The sequence below is a fragment of the Hippocampus comes genome, unplaced genomic scaffold (genome assembly GCF_001891065.2).
Source record: "Hippocampus comes isolate QL1 unplaced genomic scaffold, H_comes_QL1_v1.1 scaffold7, whole genome shotgun sequence".
Classification (NCBI taxonomy): Eukaryota; Metazoa; Chordata; class Actinopteri; order Syngnathiformes; family Syngnathidae; genus Hippocampus; species Hippocampus comes.
Genome location: NW_017842060.1, coordinates 8,829,585 through 8,856,693, shown reverse-complemented (window position 1 = coordinate 8,856,693; position 27,109 = coordinate 8,829,585). Strand labels below are relative to the sequence as shown.

Below are 27,109 nucleotides of genomic sequence, written 5' to 3'. Positions count from 1 at the left end.
GAGGAGCACAGGGTCAAAAAAAGTAGATTATACTGTCGTTTTGCACTGGCCGGTAGAAAAGAATCTCTTTAGTCGCCGGAGGTCATCTAAACAAGGAATTTCAATTTTGACGAAAAACATTTTGCCATGAAAGTTGCTTATAACTTCTGCTGCCTTCCATGACACCACACGTGATTTTTATGATGGCATGATAAATTGCAGACAGATTGTTTCTACACTCCTGGCAAAAAAAAAATATACATTCACCAGTCTTGGAGGATGTTGATTCATTTGTGTAATTTTGTCGAAAAATGCAGATGACAGAAATGACACATCCATCTGTCTGCCTGTCTGTCCAATGATGACATTACATTATTAGAGAGGCAGCTACTGTATATTTGAGGTTCTGCAGTCCAGTAAAAGTGCTCTAATGGATTAGAAATTCCACTGCGTTTCATATTGAATATCTTAATTGTACATTAGGAACATGTTCATTTGTCTAAACACATTTTGAGCAGGAAACAAGATGGCACTAATCAGCTCAACAGATGGACAACAGTGTAAGACAAAAAGAGAAGCTGCCATGTTAAAACCACAGTGTTGAGATAACCATCTGTGTAATCCAGGGATATGATGTGAATTGACAACGTGCCAGGCAGGCCCGCACGTATATGAGTAAGCTATTATCAGCGTGTATAATTATACTGATAGCCCCGTGATCGTTCTCGGTCAAAATAAACATGATTAGCATCGATTTGTCTGTAAACCGCCCTAAAAACAGCGTAAAGCGAGTGAGAGCGGTCAGGCAGGGACTGAGAGGAGGGCTCCTGATGTACAGCGACTCTGGAGAAAGCAATGCAAAGATGGGGAAGGAGTACCGGGAGGAAACGCGAGAGGAAGATGGTAAGAAAGTGATGTTTTATTGAAAAATTAATCATGACAGTTGTTGGTGTCTGTCAAACCAGGGGTTGGTTTGGCTTAATTCTTGGGCCCAGGAAACATTTTTTTTGTCTTTCTGTGCCTATAGGTAGGTTTGATTGTCACTGTACATTACACTGTCAGGTTTGTTTGTTTTGTTTTCAGCCCCAGCTGGAGTGAAGGGCGTGTCCCTCCAGCAGGCCCACCTGTTCCACGTTTACCAATCAAGCCTGCCATGTATTTAAGGACTGTCAAGCGGCCTCGTCTCTTATCGGGTAATTGACCTTACTCGCTGTATTGCCTTAAGTGTTATTTTCTCGACCTTTTTGCTCAGGTTCATAGTCGCTTTTGTCCGTTTAGATTCCGCTTTTGTAAGTATTTTTGTTATAGAGAGTTTTGCTGATTTTGGTTATCCGTGTTTGCGCTCTGGCTAATATCGTGTTGTGTGTTTTCGGATTTTGCTGTTACCTTGCCTTTTTTGCAAACACTTTCTGTTCATGTTTCATTTTCCTGGCTTTTTGTCACCAGCAATTTCTGTTTGTACTTTGTCTGTGTTTTGTTTTTCCTTAAATATTTTTGTTACGGATTTTATTTGTCTACGTTTGTGGGATCCCGTCACCATTCAGTTCGTCCACCAAGTGTCTCATACTTAAAATCGGCCAGATAAATGCTGATATATTTTTAACCTTTCATATATCTAAAAGTATATGAGACCCAGTTCTCAGTATGCCTCACTCTAATAAATCCAGTATTGTCAAATCAAACTCGCTGAGACAAACTAATCAATTATTACTGTACATTTTTTACCATAAGACTTTGTGCAATGGCTCTTAAATTATTACTGTACATTTTTTACCATAAGACTTTGTTTTTTTAATTAGTGCAATGGCTCCTTGTTCCTATCTGTAATGTGGTTGGCTAGTTTGCAATGCAGAGTCAGTTGGAAGAGGGATTGCATATTGCTATATAAGCCTCGCCACTTCCTTTTCACATGCATTTCAAATCCAGTGAAATGTCATTCTAAGTATCCATAGCAACAATTATATTTATTTGAGCCCCACCCAGCTTCTCATAACAATCTATGCGAAGACACGGCACTTTTCCTTTCAGTATTTAGCTATCGTCTCATTTCGTCATTGTTAAATTTCATATCCATCCCAAAGTTTGTTTTCCCACAAGAGATTTGTTGTTGATTGGTTGACTTGGGTTAATGTTTTTGTTAACCAATATTTAGTTTAAGACATGCATCCATTTAATGTTATATGCAATTTTGTGACATAAAGAAATTTAAGAAGCGTTCATTTTCATTTTTGAGTGCTGTTATAAAAAGCAGGACTGTTGATAGAGTTCTGTGTAGGTGTACCTAATGTGGTGTCCAGTGACCGTGTATATCATATTCTCACATTTGCTGTTTCCACTTCAGTATAATGTTTCATTGAGAATCATTAGATTGGGGAGTGTGATAATCTTGTTTTCTGTGTATTCCTCCCTTCTAAATGACTGCACATCAATCATAAACCTAGCATTCGCGTCATTTGTTGCTGTTTCTTAAATGCTATATACTGTGCGCTTTATTGACATCTGATGCGAGAAGGAGATGAAGGGGGGAGAGTGCAAAAATAGGAACGAGAATAAAAAGGGAAGGGGGAATGAGAAAAAGCTGAAAAGATTGATGGATGAGAGTGGAGAGACAAAGAGAATGAAATAAATGCAATTTGAGCACTGATCAGTTTAGCTGGGCGACCTTCCTTGCCCCTCCCTCCATTCAGTGTGAGTGTGCTGACTGAACATACACATACTGTACATGCACACAGAGTTGCACTCCTAAGTTAATTCAGATGTGGCACATTATAGCCAATGTTGCCTTTATGTTTATCATCTCTTTTTCAGCACCGCATGAAAACATGTGACAATGGCAGAGTAATCACCACAGTAAAGAGGTGCTAATAGCAGTGGCGGTTCTAGATCAGTTTCACTGAGGGGGCCGGGCTGGGGCCGGGGGTTTGGATGGAGGGGCATATTCAACCCAGGGCTAAAAAGACAAATTCGAAATATTATTTGACTTTTTATTTCATCAAACTTTGAAAGCATTGGAGTCATAACATTACAGTGATGAGAAAAAAACAGTATTAGGCGGGCTAAAATATCTGCAAGCGTAACAATACGCCGAGTCCATCTGTTGAGAATATTCAAGACAAAGAAAAATGTTAAAATGAATTTTACGTCATGGGATACTTGCCTAACTCTTCAGTAAGTAACTCATGTCCTTTAGGATACCTCAGAAAAAGTCTACGGGGGCTAAAATGAATAACGTGAATGGGGAGACCACATCACATGACAAAAGAAAATAATATTAATATACATTACAATAATTACATATTTAATATGTGGAGGTAAAAATACAGTGAATGACAGTTACAGACAGCATGTCTGCCTTACAGTATTCTGGTTCAGGTTTTGAATCACAGCTTTGGCCTTCTTGTGTGGAGTTTGCATATTCTCCCTGTGCTTGAATAGGTTTTCTCTGGTTTGCTCCCACATTCCAAAACGTGCTTGTTAGTTTAATTGAAGACTAACTTGTCGCAACAATTATATTTATTTGAGCCCCACCCAGCTTCTCATAACAATCTATGCGAAGACACGGCACTTTTCCTTTCAGTATTTAGCTATCGTCTCATTTCGTCATTGTTAAATTTCATATCCATCCCAAAGTTTGTTTTCCCACAAGAGATTTGTTGTTGATTGGTTGACTTGGGTTAATGTTTTTGTTAACCAATATTTAGTTTAAGACATGCATCCATTTAATGTTATATGCAATTTTGTGACATAAAGAAATTTAAGAAGCGTTCATTTTCATTTTTGAGTGCTGTTATAAAAAGCAGGACTGTTGATAGAGTTCTGTGTAGGTGTACCTAATGTGGTGTCCAGTGACCGTGTATATCATATTCTCACATTTGCTGTTCCCACTTCAGTATAATGTTTCATTGAGAATCATTAGATTGGGGAGTGTGATAATCTTGTTTTCTGTGTATTCCTCCCTTCTAAATGACTGCACATCAATCATAAACCTAGCATTCGCGTCATTTGTTGCTGTTTCTTAAATGCTATATACTGTGCGCTTTATTGACATCTGATGCGAGAAGGAGATGAAGGGGGGAGAGTGCAAAAATAGGAACGAGAATAAAAAGGGAAGGGGGAATGAGAAAAAGCTGAAAAGATTGATGGATGAGAGTGGAGAGACAAAGAGAATGAAATAAATGCAATTTGAGCGCTGATCAGTTTAGCTGGGCGACCTTCCTTGCCCCTCCCTCCATTCAGTGTGAGTGTGCTGACTGAACATACACATACTGTACATGCACACAGAGTTGCACTTCTAAGTTAATTCAGATGTGGCACATTATAGCCAATGTTGCCTTTATGTTTATCATCTCTTTTTCAGCACCGCATGAAAACATGTGACAATGGCAGAGTAATCACCACAGTAAAGAGATGCTAATAGCTAAAGTAGCTGGGGGGAAAAAACAAGAGTGTGCGAGAATCCACAGATTTCCACCGTCAATTAGTGACATGCTAAAGTGGCCCCTCTTAACTGGTCACAAGCCATAAATGCATTTACAATGCGCGTTGCATTACGGGGATGACTTCTGGTGCACAACACAACCACAAGAGCAAACATGTGAAACCACTTTATTGTTGACAAGACTAAAGGTTGCTCCATAAACTCAGAAAAGACAGATGAAAATAGAATATTAAAACACAAAGAAAAATGTTAAAATGAATTTTACGTCATGGGATACTTGCCTAACTCTTCAGTGAGTAACTCATGTCCTTTAGGATACCTCAGAAAAAGTCTACGGGGGCTAAAATGAATAACGTGAATGGGGAGACCACATCACATGACAAAAGAAAATAATATTAATATACATTACAATAATTACATATTTAATATGTGGAGGTAAAAATACAGTGAATGACAGTTACAGACAGCATGTCTGCCTTACAGTATTCTGGTTCAGGTTTTGAATCACAGCTTTGGCCTTCTTGTGTGGAGTTTGCATATTCTCCCTGTGCTTGAATAGGTTTTCTCTGGTTTGCTCCCACATTCCAAAACGTGCTTGTTAGTTTAATTGAAGACTAACTTGTCCTCGTGTGGCAGTTTACGGTGTACTTCGCCTCTCATCCAAAATAAGCCTAAATAGGCTCGAATTTACCTGTATGTAATTGGCAGTACATTTTTTTTGTACATTTCAGATTCTGTACTTTTTGTAAATTTGTTTTTAAGTACAGGAGTCTAATCACTACTTCTACTATTTCACACAAGCATCTGTATTTCTACTGAAGTATAAAGTTGAGTACTGTCTTCGGGCAGTACCCTGACGAAGAAGGCTTAGTCCAACAAAACGGAAAAAAATAACAATGCTCACACTGAGCAGTTCTGTTGACTGAGATTCACCGGCATATATTATTTAAAAACGATTATATTTTATATTACTGTGGTCTATTGAGCAATTGTGACTGTGCTTTCACTCTCAACAGACCGTTCTAAGTACATTAGAGCATAACGCGTGTTGGCCGCTAGGGGCACTGTCTTTTCTGACCTACACTAAATCACCAAGTCGTTGTCCATTGCGGAGAGAGTGCTTTCAATCGCTTCCGGTTTCCCCTTGGCTCTCTAATGTTGGAGATTAATCTATGAAATTGTTATTTTTTTCCCCACACACACTTGCGTCCCGCCTAAAAAGAGAAATCGTATGCGTGCACGGTGCACCTCCACGTAGAAGAATTGACAAGTCTTGTGCCACTAAAGCTGCTTTAAAGGTTTGCGAACATGTCTGCCGCCGAAGAAGCGGACAAAACGGCCGCTACGGATGCTAGCGCTGGTGACGAGGAGGAAGAATGGCTGTATGGAGGTAAAAGGGCTGTTTTGCCCTCTAACATAAACCCTCGTTTCAGGCAGGGGCGTTCGTTTGAGTGAAAACTGCCCGAGTAACACCAAACAGTCAAATGATCACTACCATGGTAATGGCAAAACAGTGTGACCGGCACTTAGCTTAGCTCGGCTAACCATACCGCGCTTCTATGGCTGGTTTAGCCGCGTGACAATTGGCAATTTCAATATAAAATTTTACCACAGTCTAATTAAATCACAATTTGTGTATTTTTGCCTTAATGGACGTAAGTTGTTTCGAGGTTGACTTAATTGCGGCGTTCTCATGTTTTCAGATGAAACCGAGAGCAAAGAAGAGGAAGAAGAAGCCAAACAGACTGCTGCTGACAGGTAACGGACACCTGACGTGCACTTCCAAAAATCGCCTTTTTATGTCCACGAGAAGACAAACTCCCACTGGTTGGTAAATATTAGCACAGAAATGGGCCACGTGCTCGAGGGAGGTACAATTTTTCATCTGTGCTACTTACGGGAAATTCCCAATTTACAGCAGCAAAATTATGAAAGGGAGAAAGTAGAAGACAATAAGTATATCAATAAATAGAAAATATAAATATAAGCATATTAGAAATGATTATTACAATGAATATCTGCCTTAGTACGTCTGAGACTGGTGATTTTGTCGAGCCACTTTGGATCAAAATAGCTTTCTCTGTGTCTTGGAAAGTCTGGGAAAAAGTAAAGTTGAAATTAAAAGTAATCACAGAAATAATTATAAGCTATTGTTATTTTGATGTCACTTTACTGACATTTCGCTCATTAAAAATGTTACTCCTTTTCAACTGAAAAACCTGGCATATCGCAGGAATGCCGTAAACCCCCTGCATTAGTGTTGGCTGTATGCAAGGTATCCACTGGGAGAGTTTCCCCCCTTTAAAGGTCCGTTTATTCTTCAACGCAAATTAGAAACTTTCATTTGATCTACAGTGCTCCTGCTGAGGCCCCATCTGAGGAAGCTGCCGAACATGCCACAGGAAACGGCGTGGCGTCCGAGGTAGCCCACTTGCACGTAGATAGGCTACAATGATTGCAATAACTCCCATGTTGTTCTATTCTTCTAATAAAAACGCTCTCAGTCACAGGCCACTGAGGACGCCGCAGGTGATGATGCGGAGAGTGACAGCGACAGTGATGATGATGATGACGACGTCCGTGTCACCATTGGAGACATTAAAACCGGGGCTCCACAATACACGTATGCTTTTGAAATTCTGTTTACATGAACAAATGATTGTCATTCAAATACATTGTACAAGTACTACCCTGCCTCTTTGATGCATGTTATTTGTTGTTTTTCTCCTCCAGATCATATGGGGCGCCTCCTGTCAATCTCAACATTAAAACACCTGGCTCCAGATCTTATGGACAAGGTACCCCCTCTTGGCGCGTCTTTGTTGTGTAGTTGTAACAACCTAAAGAGTGTTCAGAGAGCCATACTTGAGCCCTCTGACCTTTTTTTTTTTTTTTTTTTAGTTACCACAAAAGTGAAAGGAGTCGATCTTGAGGCTCCTGGTAACATTAACGGTGTCCCGGTGCTTGAAGTGGATATGGAGTCGTTTGAGGAAAAGCCCTGGAGGAAACCGGGTATGTTTGCATGGGTTTGTCCATCAATGTAGTCAGGATGGAATTGTTGGGCTTCCACACTACATTTGATCAACAAATATTTCACCAATACATGCATTTTTCAGTCTTAGTAATTATCGTGCTGAAGTCTGACTTTTCATCTGAAGCTGATTCTTTGACATGACATTTGTAGATTTGAAGTAGTTGTGAAAATTCTCTCAAGTCTTTGCGACCGATTAAAGGATGATGTTCTCTCGTGGTTTTGCAGGGGCGGATTTGTCTGACTACTTCAACTATGGCTTTAACGAAGACACGTGGAAGGCTTACTGTGAGAAGCAAAAACGATTGCGTATGGGCCTGGAAGTCTCAACCGTCGGCTCGGCGACGAGTAAAATCACTGTAAGTTAGTGCATATTATTTATTTTATTTCACGTTTGAGGTTCTTTCTATGTCACGGTCCTTTTATTCGTCTTTTTGAGGAGGGAATCATTAGAATGCAATCAAATTTATCATCTTTTGTTTGCTTCAAATTTCCTTCCAAGGTCCAACAAGGCAGGACAGGCAACGAGAAGGAGATCTCCAGTCTTGCTCTTCACACGTCCAAATCAGACTTCACCTCTCCAGTCAGCCTGTACAAGTCTGTCACCAGTCAGGTCCCCAGGTAACTTGAAATGCCTTTACGCCTCCATACATGTCAGTGTCCATGACAACCGAAAGGTAGAAGCGCTGCTTTGCTTTCCATTCGGGAAAGGGAGACATGATTGGCGAACATCAAAGTATTAAACCGGAAAGCCATGTTTTTCACAATCTAAAAAAATTGCGTCTAAAAAAATCTGTGTGTTGGCGTCTGTTACTCTCATTTCCTTTACCCCTGGTAGGATCTCCCCCCCTCAGTGGACTGGCCCGCCTGTCCCGGATATGTCCTATTATACGTAAGTGGGCACGGCCTTGTCCCAATCGGGAAATTATGAAAAAAAGAAAGGGGGAGGCTCGTGTGTTTTTGTAAAACCACCAAAAAACAAATAAAAACAAAAAAAATGTGTCATTTGGTAGTTGATAAACCTCAGACTTAATTTGGAAGCAGTAAGACGTAGATGAGTTCGGTGTTAATGTGCCCTTTGTTTTTGTTTTGTTTTTTTTGTGAGAGAGGAATGAACGCTTTGTCCACAATTTGGCTCAAGTTTTTTGAAACTGAGGACATCTGCCTCAAAGTCAAGAGGTTCTGAGTTCAAATCTCAGCTTTGGCCTCCCTGTGTGGAATTTGCATTGTTCTCCCAGTGGTTGTGTGGCTTTTCGCTCGGTACTCTGGCTTCTTCCCTCATTCCAAACATGCATAAAAAGGTTAAGTGAAGACACAATTGTGCTTCGGTGTATATGTGAGAGTGAGTGTTTTGTTTTTTTTTTTTCCTCTGTACGTGCCTTGAAACTGAAATTGGCTCGCAAAGCATGCAGGGTGTAGCCCACCTCTCGCCCAAAGCCAGCCGGGAAAGACTGCAGCTCATTTGCAACCCTAAGGAGGACAAGTGCAATGGCAAATGGACGGAGGTTTTGAAAATGGCCAAAGTATCGTGATGTTTGCACGCTGATATTTTGACATTGTTATGTTAAGATAAAAGACCCGAAAAGCACCTTGGAAAAATGAAATACAGCATATTTAGCCGAATCACACTGAGCTTGGTGAGTGACTGTCCATTTTTGTTCTTGTCTCAGGAAGACGAGCGGTACCATAGATGTGATTGGCGGAGGGACGGCCACCATCAGTAGGGTCGAAGGTCGGCGCAGGCACAATCTTGATGGCAATAACATCCAGGTTCTAAAGACACATCTGCCACAGAAACGTCAATTTATCCTGCATGCACTTCAAACGTGAGCTTTTTTTCCTTTGTTGGGTTACAATTTTTGGTCGTACAGGTGATCTCTGAACACGCCACATCAGACGCCGATACCGCCGCCACGAAGATGCCCACCTTCTTTCCCCCCGGACCGCTGCCTCCAAACATCCCCCCGCCTCCTTTCCTCCCGCCGCCACCCAACGTCAGCTCGGCACCGCCGCTCATCCCGCCCCCCCGTGAGTTCCAAGCCTTATTTCACTGCCGCTCCATGCAGAGACGCCTCTTGCATGGCATGTGAAGGCTTCTTCTTCTTTCTGTTCTTGTCCCTCTCAGGGTTGCCCATCACTGTTCCCCCTCCTGGGTTTCCGCCTCCACCTAGTGGCCCCCCACCTTCAATCATTCCGACTATGGACAGGTAATATGTGACAGAATGAGATTGTCTTGCTATAAAATTCACTCAGGTCCTATAACAATTTTCCATTGGCAAGCACAGTCATCAGCAAGTCGTATTTGCAGTGCCTGAGCTAATGCTATCTGGTTGGCGTACACATCTGCTTGTTGATCATTGGTTGAGCACATTTTACCACTGTGTCATTGTTATTTTTGAGAATAGATGACAAGAATTGACACACGTTTTCTCTGCAGCCATGCTGGAGGTTACGACGGACGCTCTATCCCGCCATATGCCTTCCCTCAAGGTAGACACCTTGAAATCTCTTTTTCTGCAGCATTCATTGTCTCATAACCTGTAAACCCTTCCACTGCAACATTGTCTCCAGGTGCCTACCCTCCCCCCATTTCTGGAGGGGTGCCCACTTCTTGGCCCCCGTTGATGGACAACTCCAAACCGTGGGACTACTATTCCCGCCGGGATGACAAGCGAGAGAAGGAGAGAGAGCGGCCACGAGAGAGGACGCATGAGCGGGAGAGGGAGCGGGAGCGAGAACGTGATCATAGCCCCTCAGTGATTGGCTACACAAGGTGAGATGAAAATACGATTCTTCTGACTGGTTTCAAGCAGAACCAAACTTTCATCAGCGTGAACTCATTTACACAACATTAAAAACATTTTGTAGAGCAATGACATGCCATAAAGGTCGAACTATACGCCACAACATTTTTCTCGAGCTTTCAGCTGTCTCTTAAACACTTGTGCATCTTAACCTTGCCGCGACAGTTTTTGCTCAGTCAAATGACTGCACTTCATAGCAAATATTGAGGCCCCTGTGTGATATTTGCCACCCTGAGTAAACGCCTCTCGCTTGCCGCAGCGACGAGGAGCGGTACCGTTACCGCGAGTACCAGGAACGCGGGTACACAGACCGCCATCGTGAGCGGGCGAGCCGCGAGAAGGAGGACCGACACCGGGAGAGGCGGCATCGGGAGAAAGACGAGGGACGCCACAAATCTTCTCGCAGGTATGACAACCCTCAATGTCTCATCTTTCAGCCTTGGCGTCACAGCACCAACGTTTGGCCCCCTGTCCCTTACTCCATTTCTGTCTATTGATTCTCCCCCTTCCCCCCCTCCTCATCTCTTTTCTCTCCTACTCACCTCTTGTTCCCTTCAACTGTGCTACTAACTTTGCACTTACTCGGGCTTCTCTCTCCATTAGCAGCAGCAGCAGGAGAAGGCATGACAGTGAAGAGGCCGACAGCCACCGGAGGCACAAACACAAGAAGAGCAAGAGGAGCAAGGAGGGCAAAGAGGCCAGCGAGGACATGGGCGCCGACCAAGAGAACCAGGAGGCCATGGAGTGAGCGCCACCTCCTGTTTTTCCTTTTTTCTTCATTTTTCCCTCTCCCTCCTTCTGTTGTCTGTCCAACCCACTGAAGACGAGAGAGAAAAATGGATGCCCCGGTGACGGATGTCACTTGTCTTCATCAATCTTCAGTCGCTGCTCAATCTGCTCTTTGCCGTCACTCATTAGGAAAAGTGGTGGCAGCAGAGGAGGTTGTGGAGGGGCAGCCGTTTTGCATTTCTCCACCACTGGATGACCTCATTGCCTCAGCTCCCCCTCCCTCCTCTTGTCCTCCCAACATGCTCCTTGTTTTCTTTTTCTTCTTTTGTTCGTCATGAGAATTCATGTTGTGTTTGAAGACAGTCATTAGTTCCAGAGTTTGTCACCTTCAATTAAAAAAAAACAACACGTTTTTTGATAAATTGTCTCTTTGGTTTAAATTGCCGTGTTTGCATTTAGTAGTGGGTGTGTTTCACTCTTGGAGATAGGAATGTACATGAATCTGATTTTATAAAAATTAAAAAAAAAAAGTGGGGGCGGGGAAAAACTTTTCAGTCTGTTGACTTCTAATGTAAACAGACAGGAAATGTGGGCAAGACCATGCATCAGAAACGTTGGTTACCTTAATTGTTGTAATTACAAAGTTGAAATGAATGTCATTTTAATATTTTATTTATCATCATATCACAATGTTTTTTGTTTTTGCATGATTCAAAACCAAATGCCCTTTTGTCTTCTTTTTTTTAATCTTTTTTATATAAATACTACTTTTATAAATAATCTGCTTATTGTTGAACAAGCAGTGTCCTACAAACTTTTGTTACTATTATTAGTTTTGTAAATATATATCTCTGCAGCGGTCTGGTGGTTGGGGACGCCAGTGTTAATTCAATCAAATGAGAAACATCCCAGTGTGGACACCATTACGTATCCGTTGATCAAACAAAGATCAAATCTCACTACACTACCAGTGAGACACTTTTTCACTTTGTTTTGAGAATTTCTGGTTCTGCACCCCTTGTGTGGTGCAAAAGAGAAGGGCAGTTAAAACAGAAACCCACAAGGGCCATTTGTCTTGAAAGTCGAAGTCGTGCATGAATTAATCAGTCAGTCTTCACTTAGTCATCTCAAGTAAACTCACAGTGTCACAGAAGGAGTTTTGAGCAGTGATGCAAAGCACATGCGCGGATCAAACTACTCTGTTACTTGATCCACATTTATCCTCTCAGCTACGTTTGGGGGTTTTAGACCTAATGGTGATAATCGGCTCAACAAAGCTGCTCTGTAAAATAGCGATTAAATCAAGATTCCTTCCATTCCTCATATGGGTCAAGGTCCACCCCTCCCCACCAAACACAAAAAAACATCTATCTGCCTAGTTCTCTTGAGTCGCTTAACGTCCGCAGCTGGAAGGGTAAAAACGTCTTCGAAGAGCTGTCAGATGTAAAGATGGAGTGCGGTGGTGTGGTCGTTCTTTTGCTGGGTCTTCTCTCCGTGGGCCGTGCTGCTCCGCCGATAAATTGTGACGCTCTCCTGAAGCCAATAAGCATCAGCAATGAGCAAGTAAGTGCAAACCTGCAGTCTCATCTGCAAATTGTTGATTCAATCAATTCACTTGCATTTGTACGTTTTGCCACTTTTTGTTTGTTTTGTTTATCTTGCTTACTACAGCAAATAGGGTGTCCGCTTCATCTTGCCAAATGGATTTCCTATATTAATTTTGACGGAAAATCTGTTGAAATCACATTTGTCTTCACTTTAACTGGTTTTCCGCGCATGTATTTTTCACCAAATCCCTACTAAACAAAAATAAATAGTACCGTAAATACTAAAATATTGTGACGATGCATTTGTATGTTTCAGTAACTGAAGAAACCATTGGCACACTTTGACCAACAACAAAAAAAAAAAATGACACCATCGAACAAATATTGCCTAATTTATCTTCAAAACATAACTGGTGAAAATAAATATTTGTACTCCAACACTTTTTTAATTGTTAAGATTTCCAGTGAAATAACAAGAAAGTCAGAAACAAGAAGTGGATGCATTCTTTCCTTCAGTGCGCCAGTGATCTCATTTGAGCTATCACCGTACAAAAGTTGAATAATCATCATCATCTTTTTTTAAGACAATAATGCTCAATATGTCGTTCCCTTTGCCGAGAAACAAAATTTGAGCTGTTGTTTTCTTTTAAATGTCATTGAATCTCTCCCTCTTTACATTCCCAAAAGCCTTTCCCCCCTATTTACGGTACTGAACGTGATATGAACTGTAATCATAAAACCAAGACACGCAGCCATTAAATTGAGATTTTTGTTGTATAATTAAACTCCACGCGATTATAGATTTATGTGGTTTCACTGCATGTGGAATTTTTTATTTTTTGCCATGGGGCCACATTGTACTTAAGGTTCTCCTCAGAGGGCTGTCATGACTGAAGCCAGAAAAAATGGATCGACGCCTCATCATCTTATTTTATATACGCAACAAACAATGGTTGGAAAAGGTCAAAGTTGAACACAACTTGTAATTTCTTTACCAATTTTAGCAAGAAATATGACATACACGTGCATGATTTGTATATCTTTTAAATGATGTCGTGGGCCAGATCAGACTGCCGGGCCTTGAGTTTGACAGCAAGACTGCATGAGCGAAAGCATGCTTTTTGATGGAAATCGCGCTTTGGGCTTGATAAAGATGTTGGGGCGCTGGCTGTACATCGGGGGAAGCTCTGACCTCCCAGGAAGTCGATCCCTGGGACATCTGCTCAACAGCATCTGGCTGGACATCCGCGCCACCTCCCTCAGCAACATGCTCACCATCTTCCAGACGCAGAGAATGTAAACACACGGCTGCAATGATAAAAAAACATTCTGTATTGTTTACCGGGGACTCTCCCTCCAGCTACGGTGAGTGTTCCGGGATGATCTACAACGTGACCATGGAAAACAGCACAATGTTGATTGGTAAGCGGAGTCAAGCTCTGATTTTTTTTAAAGCATCCACGATAAACATTCTCCAGGAGTTCCACACGTTTGTTTTTTTTGACAGAGCGCCCGTTCTATCTGAAGGAAGTGTACCTGCAGACCAACTGCTCAGACTGTCTGGTGGTCTATGAAGAAGTCAAATCCAACCAAGACGCTTTTCGGAGTCTTCTGCTTTTCAGTAAGACACACGACACTCACTCATCCTAGCGAAGCATTTTCTTATGACTGACTTTGGGACCGAGGTGGAGTTGACTGTTGCTCGGTAGGCGCTTGATTATCGCTGAATTGATTTTGAGTTGTTTTGAGTTTTATTTTGTTGGATCATAGTTATGTTACTTGTCTCTTGACTGCGACTCGATTGTTGCTTGGCTCATTGTTGTTTTGGTCAATTCTCGCATGGTTTAGGGCAGGGGTGGCTCACGAGCCGCGTGCGGCTCTTTGGCTGGTTCAATGCGGCTCCTGGGCTTTCACAAGACAATTGTGGAAAACGCCTCGGCGAGAGCGCTGCAATTCAAACAACGGCGCTTAAAACACGGAACGTACTACGTCAGCCTATCAGCAATCCCGTTACTTGATTGACATAGAGGGCAACCAATCAGATGACTGAATCACCGGTCATGCGCAGACAACGGAGTGAAGTGCTAAGTGCTAAGCTAGTCAGCGAATCAATCGATCGTCGTTCTACCAGATCTGCTGCACCGATCTGAATTCTCCTTGCGAAAAGATTTAATCTTTCGCCTTAGTGCAGGATTTCTTGTCGGACAACTTTGGTGACAAGTTTTTTGTTTGTGCGGCTGTGTCTCGTGTTGTCGTGTGTGTGTGTGTGTGTGTGTGTGTGTGTGTGTGTGTGTGTGTGTGTGTGTGCGCGCGCGTGAGTGTGTGGCTCTTTGCAGTAACACTGTAAAAAAATTGGCTCTTAGGCTCTGACTGGTTGGCCACCCCTGGTTTAGGGGTTCATTTGGTGATCTTTGCTTGGTTGTTTCTTGGTTAGTACTTGTCTAATTTTAGTAGCCTCACTGATGAGTACCGGTGAGTAGTTGATAATTGCTTGTTTGAAGACTGAAAGGTGTTTTGCTTGAGTGTGGCTAGATTGGTTGTCGCCTGGTTGATTGCAGCCTGACTGCTTGTTTGGTTGATGGTTGCTTGCTTGATCTCCAGGCAGGCAACAGAGCATCTCACCCGCTGATGTGGAGATGCTCAAGATGCAGGCAAAATGTCTCCAGATGCCCTCTCCACTCATGATGGACCCAAGCTATGGTGAGAAGCCTGAGCTCACTCATATACAAAAGACTAAGAAATCTTAGGTCTTATACGTTTATCTACACAGAACTCTGCCCGGACAACATTGCAACCTCGGATGGACTTGCTGCCTTCAACTCCTTGTTAGAGGCCAAGATGGGACAGCGGGTTGCACGATTGCTGGACAAACTTTTTGATATCTTTATCAACTGATTGAATTTGTGATGGGAAACACTTTTACGGTGTTCTGCTTTCCACACATCTGCGAACATATGCAAACAAATCAAGCCTATTGCAAGTAGTGTGTAGCTCTGATTTGCGATTAAAGTTCACTCACAAAACAATACTTTTGTGTCTTTTCCTTTGAAAGAGAGAACGTGAATGTGAGAGCACGCCTGACATCGGGTTTGGGCAAATATTTTTAAATGTTGCCACGTCTTTTGTAGATGAGATTAAAAAAAGTTCAAACGCGTTTGTCAAATAAATGGATGCATGTAAAACACATTACAAAACATGTGCAAACACACGGCTGAACTTTGAGACATGTACTCAGTGAGCTGGGAGCGGATGGAGCCATCATTCTAGCTTGAGCAGCTCCAAGATCTCCACGTAAATCGAAAGGCTGAGCCACAATGTTCCTGTTCATTCTCGCTGCCGCGCTTCTTCCCGCGGCCCTCTCAGCTCCTCTGGCCGACTGTGATGTGCTAACCCGGCAGGTGCAAATTCAAGGTCGCGACCAGGTAAGATGCTTCCCTCCTTGAGTGAATACACTGCGTGCGAGTGACGCTTCCGCCGTACGTTGCAGTTCTTAGGCGTGTGGACGTACGTGGCGGAAAGTACCAACATGCCAGGATCCAAAACTCTCACCAAGATGTTTGTGGACAACGTGTGGGGGAAAATCTATCCGGCCAATGAGAGTGACTCCTTCTTTGTGTTTCAAGTCCAAAAAATGTACAGTAAATGTGGCTGACGTTTGGGTTTACCTTTTCACTAACCTCACATCGACTGTCAATGTGTTCTATTGTGAATGTTTGTGTTTTTGCAAAGGTTGGGCCGTTGCTTCAGTGTCACTTCGAAGCTGACCTTAGTGAACAACACCCTCCACATGGGTGAGCTGCCAACATTCATGTTGATCTTTGTTCGGGCTCATTTTTGGACTTTGCTTTTACAAAAAAAGTGCAAACAAACGTCTCTCTTGTGTGTTTGCATTAGAGTATCCCATCTCTGCAACTGAGGTTCTCATGACGACCAGCTGCCCCGACTGCATCCTTTTGTTGTCCAATTATACCCTTGGAGAAAGCACGTATATGGGCATGCAGCTTCTGAGTAAGAATTAAAACAGCATATTCTCGCTGGGCAGTTCACCTTTCTCGAGTCACGCCGAGCGACGGGGCCAAAACCGACTGAACTGTCTCACAGCTAGTTTTGTCATAGACAACCCGAGACAGTGGAACAACTCGTGGAGTGCGCACCACTGTGCTCAGGCGGCACTTTCAACAAAATGGGCAACCGTATCAAAAAATTCAATATCACTTCGGAATCAATTGCTCCATGCATTTATGGAGCTGATAAGCAACATAGAACACATATGTGATAAAAGGAGTCAAAGGGCACAAAAAGTTGAGGGTAGGTCGTGCGAGGCCCAATGGTTCCGAGGCCACGGGTTTTTGCTGCGATTCAAAATTTGAACGGTAGCCTCTTCAAAAACGTACGGGCTTTCACAAAGGAGATTAAAAAAATAATAATAAATCAAAACGTTAGGCCTACGCACATTGTAGTGTAGAGCACAATAAAACCCACTGTTGGTGTATCTAAGTCATGTCTGCCACCTAGTGGTGAAAAGTGATATTACCACTACAGTCAAGTCCTGCAGATTCAGATATATTTTTTCATAGTTTGTCGGGGGGGGGTCCTTTTTTAATGAAATACAATTAAATGATGTATTTATTTATTTTGCAGGATTTTCCCCCTAGCCCCGGTACCTGCACCATTTTCTGTTGAAAATGTGTATTTAATGGTTGCCAGTGTTTTTGATCAATATTTGGGGGTTATATATAAAAAAAAAAAAAAATTTTAAAAAAGAAAAGAAAATCTTGCTATACACTGCAGACTTTAATATGCTTTTCTTTTATTGTATTTTTTAATCATCATGACCTGGGAAAAACGACTATCATTGGACATTGAAGCTATCCAATGTGGGTTATTGTCCTCAGGGCTATGTTCAAAGTATATCCGAGGAGAGATGTGTTTAGTTACCTGTAAGAAAAGTGATGAAAATACATAACAATACAAAATGACCTTTGACCTTCTGCTTGTTCAACAGCCAGGAGACCCAAGGTGACAAGTGCCGAGATGGACGAGTTTAAGAGGCAGGCGGCATGTCTGAACTTACCCTCACCCACCGTGCTGGACTCAGACAAAGGTGAGAGAGAACATTAGCATTTTTATGAACCCTTTAGGGGACAGCGGTTACTACAGTGGGCGGCTTATCATGTTATCAGGTTACAGTGTGCATGAAAGGGTTAATATGATGTGGTGGTCTTTCGTAAGGCCACATCGCCGAAACAGAGACTGTCCAACCAGTGCGGCACAGCACAGCGGTACAAGACTTTCCTGGCACTACATTGTTTAAGGATTTTATTATATTTTCATTTTCTAGACTTCGATCATGAGACTGAGTTACAATCTGTGGGGCTAGCGAACTAGGCTAGCGAGAAAACAAACTATTAGCTTTTCAATCCATTAACTATTACTGTGCTTTTAAGTCATATGTACTGACTTTTCTTTCTTTAAATTTGCAAGGTTTTTGCACAGATTCATCAGCTTCCAAAGACTCAGAGACCGTTGATCTGACCTCAGCCATCAGTCAAACCGACCCAGAATACATGAAAATACTGGACAAGATGCTCAGCAGTCAAAGTGGAATAAAGATGATTATGGATTCAATTTCAAACTAAACAAAAAAAAAACAAGGCCATGTTGCCCCAGACTGAATTCACAATAAAAATGACATCAAGTTCCCTTTCTCTTTTTTTAAAAAAAATACTTTGTATTGTATTGATCAACAACTGGATTTGTGTGGCTCCAAAAACATTGTTGAAATGGATTATTAATACATTAATCACATTTGTTTATGTACCAGGACTTTTACAAGCTATGATTGTCACATGACGAAGGACCTGAATAAGATCTGATCTAAAGCAACCTTTAATTTTTAAGCAAAATAAATTTGCATATGCATCAAAACTTTGACATTGAATTTCAATGAAAAGAAGACTGAGGTGATGGTGTTCGGTCCCAGTGACCCTTGAGTATCCGATCCCGCTGACTTGGGCCCCCCTGGCTCCTTATCTTAGTGTAATTCAACATAAAACCAGGCAATGAATAGTGAGCAACGACATTAAAACAACACAAAGTGGTTGTATGTGTTTACTTCTTTCATTAAAGTGGAACAGCTGGAAGGGGAAGGGTGGGGTGATACACTATAAAACAAATGTTCAAGTACTGTGGTATAACCATAGCGAATACCCTGACTGTGCTCCATTTTTCATAATGATCGATGATGAGAATCCCCTGAGTGTGACCCACATCCACATGCCGCTTAGTTCCAAGTAGGGATGGGCATCATGGAAAAACAAAGCAAACCCTGTCCACTCTGTGGACTCTAATTTGTTTTTTTTTCTAACAATGATTTTGCCCAGTCCTTAGAAAATGTCGTCAAATGCCCATCCCTACCTACAAATCTTGTAAAAAAAAAAAAAAATAGCTAACCTTTATTCATTAGCAGTACCTCGTCACGGAAGGCGTTTAAGCAGGAAGTTTTAGTCAACATTTGAACGGTAACGGTGATGATCTTTCAAGTGGGACATTTCCAAAAATGCAATGACATTAAATGAAAGGTAAGCCTATGAAAGCCGTGGGAACCTATGCTTACCGAGTTGTAAACTCCAAAATAAAAAAAAAAAGTGGCTTATTACCACGTTAAGCCACCTTTAGTAATTGGCTACTCTGAGAACAAAAAAAAAAAATTATATATATATATAAAAAACGCTCTTATATTTCTCATCTGGGCCACACTCACAGGTGGAAACCTCCTTCAGGGTGAGAAAGTAACAAGGATAAGGCCAAATGAAGAACCACATCCATCGTGTGCTTTTTTTTGCAGCTGACACATGGCTACACACTAAAAGCGGCGGGAACCTCCAAAGTCAAAAACTACGTCAAAATGTACAATAGGAGCTCAACTTCGACTTGGGCAAATCTCCAGAGGTGTTTTGCTTTTTATCCAAGACGAATTGGTTCTTTATAAGCGCGATTCAGCGCACAAAAAGAACCCCTTGTGTTGTGTAATTTTTTTTCCTTGTTGAGTTGTTCGTCAGTGAGATACAACCACCAACACTAGGCGACTGCATCGCTCTGCAAACACCAAAATTAGATTTTAGATTTTTTTTGTATGTAATGGTTCACGTTACAAAATCAAATGCGGCTTCTAATTGTGACCAGAACACAAAACACGACGTCACGGTGGCCGATCGATCAGAGCGCCACGAATTGCGAAGGGCTTTTGTTTCACCACTGACCAGGGGCGGGGTGGCCATCTGGAATTTCAGGAAAATATATTAATTGCCACAAACAGCCTACCCCACCTTCCAAATTCTGATTATAGCTATTATTATGACATTCATATCCACCTATGCTTATACTGGTCAATTACATTTTTTTTTTTTTTTGAGGGAGGTGGACCAATGTCTCATGAATCATATCTGTTCTTGTCAATGTGAACAGTATTCATTGTGATTTTTCAAAGCTGTTGAAGGCCTTCTTTCGTATGTGGATATAAATGGCAGATGCGTCTGTAGTCTGGCTCATCCGACTTACGTTGTCAAGAAAGACTTGTCACGGGTGTTTGACAAAATGATTTTGCTTTTGTAAAAAGAGTGCCGGGCGATGTCGTGTTTCATGCGCATGCATGCCACTTCACAGATACATTCAGTTCACATTTGTTTATGTAATGTGAACAAGTACATAAAAAGAAAAAAAAATCTGATCTGGCGTCATGCCCTGCAGTATGAACGTAGTTTTAGTCTGCCAGGTATTATCCATGGGGCGAACAGTTTAACTTTATTTTTGTTTACTTTTACAGTTAACTTGTCTTCAAATTTGTATCACAGTGGAGTATAAAAAATAAAAAAATAAAATAAAAAACACTTGCTTTGTAGATTTCACACAACAAAAATTGAACACGTTCGACTTTGGAGGTTCCGCCCTATTGCAAACATGTCACACACACTTACAGATGAAAAGAAAAAAAAAAGCATCAAGACATGTCTGGCAAAATAAGAAATTGAAAAAAAAAACCCAGAAGGCTGCCTTTCGGAAAGTAACCTTGCTCTGTGATGTGAGACCAAAATGGTTAGAAAAAACAAACAAACAAACAAAAAAAGAGTCATCTCTTTCTCACCTACCTCCTTGTTGCCAAGGCAACTAAGGGCAGGGCATATGTTGTCCCAGAGTGTGGAGTGCAGTCACGACTGTGTGATTGTCTCTGGGTCCAGGCAATGCACAGTGAAGTGTGCTCAAGTGACGAAACGATGTCCGCTGCTTCCTGCTACACATTTGAAGCTTCCAGTCCATCCCCACCCCTCCGCCCTCTTCCAAAAGCACTGGGGTGTATTTGGTGGGTTGTCGCTAGCCGAGCTTCGAGCAGCGTTCCTGTCACCACGGTCACGCTGTGCTCGAGTTCGCAAAACACGGAAGAGTCCCGTTTTCCCAGCGCCAGTCCTGAAATCCACACTGCCGCCAAATCGGGAGCGAGCCGGCTCGCCTGTATTCACTCATTAGGATACTGGGCTTGTAAACCAAAAGGCGAAGACAAGATGACCGCGCGAGAAGTCATCCGAAATGAAAACAGAGGGCCGATGTCACCCTGTAAACAAAACAAAAAAAACTTTCGAGTGATTCTGGAGGAAAAGTTCCATCGGCAGCTCGGGACGGCGACAGCGGCGAAGATCTCATCATCGGCTAGTCGGGTCTGAAGATGGGGATCTTCGGTAGGAATTCTATTAGGATTACCTGACAGTGACAAGAGAAATTGTTATTTTCAAGTAGCTTTTTGCAACATTTCACTATCTCAGTTTGAGTGAGGAAATGGCTTAAAATATAACTTGAAACATTACATTGCTGATCAATGTAAACTGCACTGAAGTCGTACACTGTGTACAGCATTTATAAATATGACTGAAAATTACATCAGACCATTAAAAACCTTAAAAGCTATTAACGTAATAATGTAAGGACATTAAAGAGGCTATGTGTGGGAGGAAGTCATTTTTAAACCGGTTCAAGAACTACTACTCGCTGCCAAATAATAATCATGTTCCTGAAAAAAAGAAAACCAAAGTGTTTTATTTTCACTATTTCCAACACCAAACACATTGGAAGTCTTGCAATCGAACGCGTTTGACATTCTACATGCTACTAGATTGTAACATAAAATGACAGACTTGCTTTTTCTTTGTAGCGTAATACCAACACAGCACTTACATATTCCATCATGTTGTTGGATTCACACTTTCTTTTGTTCAGTCTCCAATGCAAACACAGCTGCAAAGAGATTTTTAAAACATTTCAATATATTCACAACACAAGAGCAGACTGCAGACAATCAACAAGGGCCCACAATAATATCGAAGAGTCCTTTTTCTTTGCGTCGCAGCACGTATTTTTGGGGAATGTAAATAACAAGGAAGAAACAGCAGAGCTCTATAAACCTGTTTTGCTGTTAATGTTACAAAATATTTTTTTCTTGTTTAGACTGGGTTGAAAATAGAACTGGGCAATTAATCGAAGCGTAATTGTGATTGCCATTCTGCCTTCTCATGATCTCATGATCATAAAACATAAAACAAAAAAATAAAACATTATACCAGAAGAAAAACGATGAATGTGCTGGACGACACGGGGCATATGATAGTTCCTGCGTTGTGAAAGCACACTGAAGGCACCGTGTTGCTTGTGCAGTAGGTGTGTGACGAATTGGAATCTGCCCTCCTTTGGCATGCTTGAAAGGGAAATTTGCTTCACAATATCTTCTATACGGCCCCACTAGTCTAAACACTATATCCTGATAAATATTGCGTTTGTGGAATATAAATTAGAGCCAAATCAACCCGTATTTAACCATCCCACGGGGCGGCCATTTTGCCAATTGCTGAGATTTCAAATAATGAAGATTGACACACAAACACTGTATGAATGCATATAGACAGGTAATATAACACTACTCAAAGACATATATTCCTCGTAATCTGTGAAAAATGGGGTACTGTATTATGAATAAAGCCCAAATTGCAACTTTCTTCTTCTGCTATTATGACTTTCATGCAAGTGTGTAGTCCATGCTAGCATGGCAGGACACTGCCCCTAAGAGGCCAAGGTGTGCAGAGCAGAACAGCTGGTATTTATTTTCATTTTTGTCTTTAATGCTCTAATGTTAATATATATTATTATTTTACTTTCTTTCCAATTTATTTTCTGGTTGCTCTTTTAAGACTGAGTTTTGGTATCTGAATAAATACTACGTTCAGAAATCAATTAACAATTGTTCATTTTGAATCATTATTTCAATATCCATTTTTTTCCCCCAAAAGCACCCAAGCTCTATTTGAAAAACACATTTTCATACAACCATACAGCAAACGCAACGTTGAAAGTTGAGTATGAAGTCAAGGTGTAAAAAAAACAGAAAAGCCGGGGTATGAACTTTACACACCTTGTGGTAGAGTCTGCTGTTCTCCCACTCTAGAAGTTTCTCTATAGATCTTCTTGTCTGGAAGACAGCAATGAAAAGTGTGTCTCGATCAGGCTGGCGTGTTATTAGGGTGCCAGGGGTGTGTGTGTGTGTGTGTGTGTGTGTGTGTGTGTGTGTGTGTGTGTGTGTGTTCGCGCGTGCATGTATTACCCGCTTGCTGAGACAAATCACAGGCCACAAACTGAAGCCAAGTGTGCAGCAGCAACACAGGCAGCCGCACAGCAACCAGCGCACGTTCACAGGCAGTGTCTTCTTCAGACAGCTGTTCACACGGTTGATGCTTGCTTTGAACTCTTCGGGTGCGACCTGACAAAGCCACAAGACGCGTGTATCGATTATATTGCCACAAGAAATTTCATCTGTGCTGTATGCACATAGAGCACATTTGACAATAAAGTCGACTTGGCTTGACAACGGAAAGAGGCATACTCAACAAACAATGCATTTGACATGGGTACTCACCTTCCCTGTAAGCGCTGAAGGAAATTCTGATTCAAATTTGTTGCTCAGTCCAAACCTGGAGAATTAAGGTGACACCAGAATGCTGAAGTCAAACGTTCAATTTGAAATTCAGACAAAACTTTGGCTTATGAACCATCGTCCATGATGTCATAATCCTGCGCAAGACCTCGGTTCAGTGCGCATTTTTAAATATATATTATTTGATCTAATTCATGAACGTCAGTAATACAATTATTAACTTGTAATGTAGACTTTATCCACACCCTATATTTCCAACATTTCGTAGGGAATTATTTTTTGTCATGTCACAATAAGAAAAGCGAAGCGATCGCCCAAAACTAAAATCAGAAGGATTAAATGAAATGAAGGCGCATCGCCAAAGGGCTTTATGAAAAGACACTATTACTGTTTAAAGTATCTGGTCGCGAAGTCTGAAAAAAAGTCAAGACAAAACCATTTTAACTGCTTGACATTAGCACAAACAAACAGAGGGCGGGCATAAAAGAGGAGGCGTGTGCTTAAAAACTATATTAATATATAAAAGCAGTTTGTACTTTCAATTTTAGCTCTAGCTCGAGGCTAACGGGCTAAGCTCGACCACAGGCGGATGCTAATCAATTAGCATCCGGCTAGGGGCACCCGACGATCGCTCATCGTCACGCGACGCTTGAACTCTCCCCCGCCCCAATGCCAGTCGGCCTCGTCGGCCACTTACACTGTGACGTGTCCTGAGCCTCGCACCACCACCGGATCCGGAGCGTACTTAAGAAGCTGCTCCTCCGCGGCCCTGTCCTCGTCCTCTTCCTCATCCTCTTCCTCGTAGATTTCGTCAAAGTCCTCCATCATCGCACGCACGGCTCCGAGACGAAGCGCCGCGCTTCCCGGTTGAGACGCCACCGGGACGGACGCGATGACGCTGGGCTCACCGAGAAGCGGCTCCCCTGAGATTGCCAATTGGACAAAAACGAGGATAAATTCAAAAGCGAGCTGTCCCGGCGACGATAGTTCACATCTCTGAGCAGAAGGCTCGTAAGCAAAATATCAACATCCGCTGCAGTCGCCATACGACACCGGAAGAGCGGCCCAAGACGAGCTTCAACTTTTTAAGCACAGAACGCAACACCGCTGACCAAAGTTAAACTCTTGCATCGCTAAATCGGTGCCTTTTCCGTCCGCATGAAAAGACTTTGAACGCTTTACATAAAATGAAATTAAAGTATGCTTATTTTGAAAACATAAGGTTGTGCTCTTCTCACAAACAAAATAATGCTTCTATTTTATTTATTCAATGAGATGTCCCTGTAAATGATGTACCAAAAGGCATTTTTTCATACAGGCTTTCTACAAATAAATGCAATTTGCATCCCCAGGAAATAAAATGTTTAAATGCGCAATACAATTAACAGTAAAATATTCTTACAAATCTTTTTTGTTTCATCCCTACAAGACGTGAATCTACGGTTGTTATGATGGTGCTCTATAAATAAATTTGAATTGAGTGTACTCCAATACCGCATTTTACCCTGCTCGTGTGTGGATGACATCACTGTTTTGGGGGAACTTAAAGGAGTCAAGTGTGATGAGTCTAAAAATGCGCCACTCTGAAATTTCCATTATGAAGGGTTATGTTATGATGAAAAAAAACTTTTTAGGTGGGTTTTTTTTTGGGGGGGGGGTGTAAAAGTTGGATTTTTTTTTGTTTATCTTACTTTGAAAGGCTCAACCGAACGTGCTTTTATACACCTGTTACTGTATCGCAACTTTTTCCTCATCTTATTTCCCCAACATCAAAGAAGAAGGTAATAATTAGAAAATGAAAATCAAGAGCAAGAAAAAAGATCCAAGTGCAGAACATCCACTATATATTGTCACTTCCCGTGCAGGCTCCACTCTAAGGCCATCTGCAGTCAGTGCGGGAAATGCCACAATAAAATCAAACCGTGACTTTCTGTGGTATTATTTTCAAAATAAATAGCATACACGCTTGCAGCGAAAGCGAGTTTTTCAATATTAATACGTACCATAATTTGTGACAGCCAAAATGACGAAAACAAAACAAAATAACCTTGTGCAGTCTTGTTAAAACGGTCCACTTCCTATCCTACTAGCAGTGGACACGCCGACTTGTCTGACGAAGGCGGTGCAAGAGTAGAGCCTGTACCGAAAAGTAATTCAAAATAAAGATGTACACATAGCGGACTTTCCGAGATACATAACAGTCATCACCAATTTTAGCACTAGGTCTTGTTTTGAAAAGCTGAACCGGAACTTATTTCAAACACGGACAGTTTCAGTATTCCAAGACGGAAACATAGAGTGAAATTCGTGCACTTCTTTGGTCGTGGTATGTTTATTCGTTTGACTATATAATTACTGGTATTTTCAATTGTTGAACGATAATGCGCAATGATTGTGTGCGTTAGCCCGCGATGATCTGTACATTTGGAAGCATGGATTCTCCTCCTTCCCTGATTCTGCGCTCATTTCCAGACCACTTCGAGCAAAGCCACCTAGTTTTTGCTTAAATTGATAACCTCACGACCAAAAGATGAACACAAGCCATTTAAAGACTGTGGTCCAACTTTTCAGAGATATGGTTCCTGCCATTACGAGTGGGATGTTCCTGATCACCCTCACCTCATGTGCAGTGTTTGGCCTCCAAACTTACTTGGACTCCTCTCAGGGGAGCCTCAGTGTTGGGGCGAGTGTTTTTGTGAAAGGGCATGTGCACACACTCTTCGCGTACCCTTTCTACCACAGAAGCCTGACTCAGCTGCTCCTCAGCATCTGCACCATGGTGTTCCTTAGTGGCAGTTTGGAGAAAGGCTTTGGCACCGTTCGCTTCCTTTTTGTGTGTATTCTGATGTCCACCGTGACAGGCTTGTTGTACGCCTTCCTGGATCTTCTGCAGGAGAGCAATGGCAAAGGGCCAACGGAGGGGTTGGTACCTATGGCCCTTGCATGCGTGGCCCTCACCACCACGCACACAAAAATGACCAAAGCGTTCCTCTGTGGAGTCAGTTTCCCCACCATGGCTCTCCCGTGGGTATTTGTCCTCCTCACCAGCGTCTTCATTCCTCACACGGTGCTTCCCTGCAGCATCATCTCCACTTTCATCGGATGGATGCACGGAAGAGGATGGTTCTCTTTCGTTGACATCTCAGAGGCCAAGGCGGGCCTTGCTGAGAAGACGCCACCTTTCCGCTTCCTGAGGAGCATCAGCATGGTGGCGTTTGTCCCAGCTTCCACCGAGGACAGGCGGAAAACACTCCTCCCTCAAATCAACCCAACACCTGGATCCTACCCAGTGCAGGCGTATGCGCCAGCGTCAAGCACCAACATTGCTGTTAGTGGCTCAGCCAAGATATATGAAGGTTGGTCGACAAATGTCACTGCAGCATCTGGACCAACACCCTTCTCTAACCCTCATGCCTCTGAAGCGGGCGTTGGTGGGACAAGTCATGGACACAGCTGCGCACACGGCCATCACACTCACAGTCACGGCCATCCATAGTTGACTTTTGTTTTACACTGTAAACATGCATATGAATGATTGTATCCTATTTTAATGATATGTGACAAGGATGGTGTGTGTGTGTGTGTGTGTATATATATATATATATATAT

The 27,109-nt window shown here is 42.2% G+C and overlaps 5 protein-coding genes across 8 annotated transcripts in view; 4 read left to right on the top strand and 1 right to left on the bottom strand.

Annotated features, from left to right (window-relative positions):
• Positions 1 to 5,518: 5,518 nt before the first annotated feature.
• fip1l1b (FIP1 like 1b (S. cerevisiae)) lies at positions 5,519 to 11,493 on the top strand. Of its 2 annotated transcripts, none has more exons than XM_019862630.1 (16): positions 5,519 to 5,807; positions 6,121 to 6,175; positions 6,773 to 6,839; positions 6,922 to 7,040; positions 7,151 to 7,215; positions 7,319 to 7,429; positions 7,677 to 7,807; positions 7,951 to 8,069; positions 8,287 to 8,340; positions 9,119 to 9,218; positions 9,320 to 9,476; positions 9,574 to 9,655; positions 9,886 to 9,938; positions 10,020 to 10,221; positions 10,512 to 10,658; positions 10,859 to 11,493. In XM_019862630.1, exons 1-16 carry the CDS (start codon positions 5,726 to 5,728, stop codon positions 10,998 to 11,000), a joined length of 1,686 nt encoding a protein of 561 aa, XP_019718189.1. In that variant the 5' UTR covers positions 5,519 to 5,725; the 3' UTR covers positions 11,001 to 11,493. The 2 variants fall into 2 exon arrangements, with proteins under 2 accessions (XP_019718189.1, XP_019718188.1); XM_019862629.1 differs by having other exon boundaries at positions 10,856 to 11,493.
• Positions 11,494 to 12,345: 852 nt separating this feature from the next.
• On the top strand, positions 12,346 to 15,556 carry LOC109511489 (uncharacterized). Its single transcript, XM_019862631.1, has 6 exons — positions 12,346 to 12,544; positions 13,682 to 13,824; positions 13,889 to 13,950; positions 14,036 to 14,149; positions 15,130 to 15,228; positions 15,299 to 15,556. Exons 1-6 carry the CDS (start codon positions 12,431 to 12,433, stop codon positions 15,421 to 15,423), a joined length of 657 nt encoding a protein of 218 aa, XP_019718190.1. The 5' UTR covers positions 12,346 to 12,430; the 3' UTR covers positions 15,424 to 15,556.
• A 203-nt stretch (positions 15,557 to 15,759) lies between these two features.
• On the top strand, positions 15,760 to 18,182 carry LOC109511328 (uncharacterized). Its single transcript, XM_019862330.1, has 6 exons — positions 15,760 to 15,950; positions 16,016 to 16,161; positions 16,258 to 16,319; positions 16,423 to 16,536; positions 17,534 to 17,632; positions 18,013 to 18,182. The coding sequence occupies exons 1-6, from the start codon at positions 15,843 to 15,845 to the stop codon at positions 18,165 to 18,167; spliced, it is 684 nt and encodes a 227-aa protein (XP_019717889.1). The 5' UTR covers positions 15,760 to 15,842; the 3' UTR covers positions 18,168 to 18,182.
• A 2,077-nt stretch (positions 18,183 to 20,259) lies between these two features.
• On the bottom strand, positions 20,260 to 24,536 carry chic2 (cysteine-rich hydrophobic domain 2). The gene is made up of 6 exons (XM_019862332.1): positions 24,198 to 24,536; positions 23,483 to 23,537; positions 23,171 to 23,326; positions 22,982 to 23,038; positions 21,754 to 21,813; positions 20,260 to 21,282 (listed from the first exon to the last, which is right to left on the bottom strand). The coding sequence occupies exons 1-6, from the start codon at positions 24,326 to 24,328 to the stop codon at positions 21,232 to 21,234; spliced, it is 510 nt and encodes a 169-aa protein (XP_019717891.1). The 5' UTR covers positions 24,329 to 24,536; the 3' UTR covers positions 20,260 to 21,231.
• Positions 24,537 to 25,738: 1,202 nt separating this feature from the next.
• Positions 25,739 to 27,109, top strand: part of rhbdd2 (rhomboid domain containing 2) — a 15,150-nt gene continuing 13,779 nt past the window's right edge. Inside the window, exon 1 of one of the 3 annotated variants that reach the window (XM_019862327.1) lies at positions 25,739 to 27,077. In XM_019862327.1, the coding sequence (XP_019717886.1) occupies positions 26,031 to 26,996 (966 nt within the window). In that variant the 5' untranslated portion in view covers positions 25,739 to 26,030 and the 3' untranslated portion in view covers positions 26,997 to 27,077. The remainder of the gene's footprint in view (positions 27,078 to 27,109) is intronic. The other 2 variants (XM_019862325.1, XM_019862326.1) reach the window with 2 other exon arrangements.

Excerpts from the sequence above, each read along its gene's own strand:
- fip1l1b (XM_019862629.1), top strand. The coding sequence starts at position 5,726 with ATGTCTGCCGCCGAAGAAGCGGACAAAACGGCCGCTACGGATGCTAGC. Across the intron at positions 7,430-7,676 it reads AAAGCCCTGGAGGAAACCGG|GGGCGGATTTGTCTGACTAC; the intron begins GTATGTTTGCAT and ends GTGGTTTTGCAG. Across the intron at positions 9,477-9,573 it reads GCCGCTCATCCCGCCCCCCC|GGTTGCCCATCACTGTTCCC; the intron begins GTGAGTTCCAAG and ends TGTCCCTCTCAG.
- LOC109511489 (XM_019862631.1), top strand. The coding sequence starts at position 12,431 with ATGGAGTGCGGTGGTGTGGTCGTTCTTTTGCTGGGTCTTCTCTCCGTG. Across the intron at positions 12,545-13,681 it reads TAAGCATCAGCAATGAGCAA|ATGTTGGGGCGCTGGCTGTA; the intron begins GTAAGTGCAAAC and ends GGCTTGATAAAG. Across the intron at positions 13,951-14,035 it reads AAACAGCACAATGTTGATTG|AGCGCCCGTTCTATCTGAAG; the intron begins GTAAGCGGAGTC and ends TTTTTTTGACAG.
- LOC109511328 (XM_019862330.1), top strand. The coding sequence starts at position 15,843 with ATGTTCCTGTTCATTCTCGCTGCCGCGCTTCTTCCCGCGGCCCTCTCA. Across the intron at positions 15,951-16,015 it reads AAATTCAAGGTCGCGACCAG|TTCTTAGGCGTGTGGACGTA; the intron begins GTAAGATGCTTC and ends CGTACGTTGCAG. Across the intron at positions 16,537-17,533 it reads TATGGGCATGCAGCTTCTGA|CCAGGAGACCCAAGGTGACA; the intron begins GTAAGAATTAAA and ends CTTGTTCAACAG.
- chic2 (XM_019862332.1), bottom strand. The coding sequence starts at position 24,328 with ATGATGGAGGACTTTGACGAAATCTACGAGGAAGAGGATGAGGAAGAG. Across the intron at positions 23,039-23,170 it reads TGATTTGTCTCAGCAAGCGG|ACAAGAAGATCTATAGAGAA; the intron begins GTAATACATGCA and ends GCTGTCTTCCAG. Across the intron at positions 21,814-22,981 it reads ACAGCAGACTCTACCACAAG|CTGTGTTTGCATTGGAGACT; the intron begins GTGTGTAAAGTT and ends ATCTCTTTGCAG.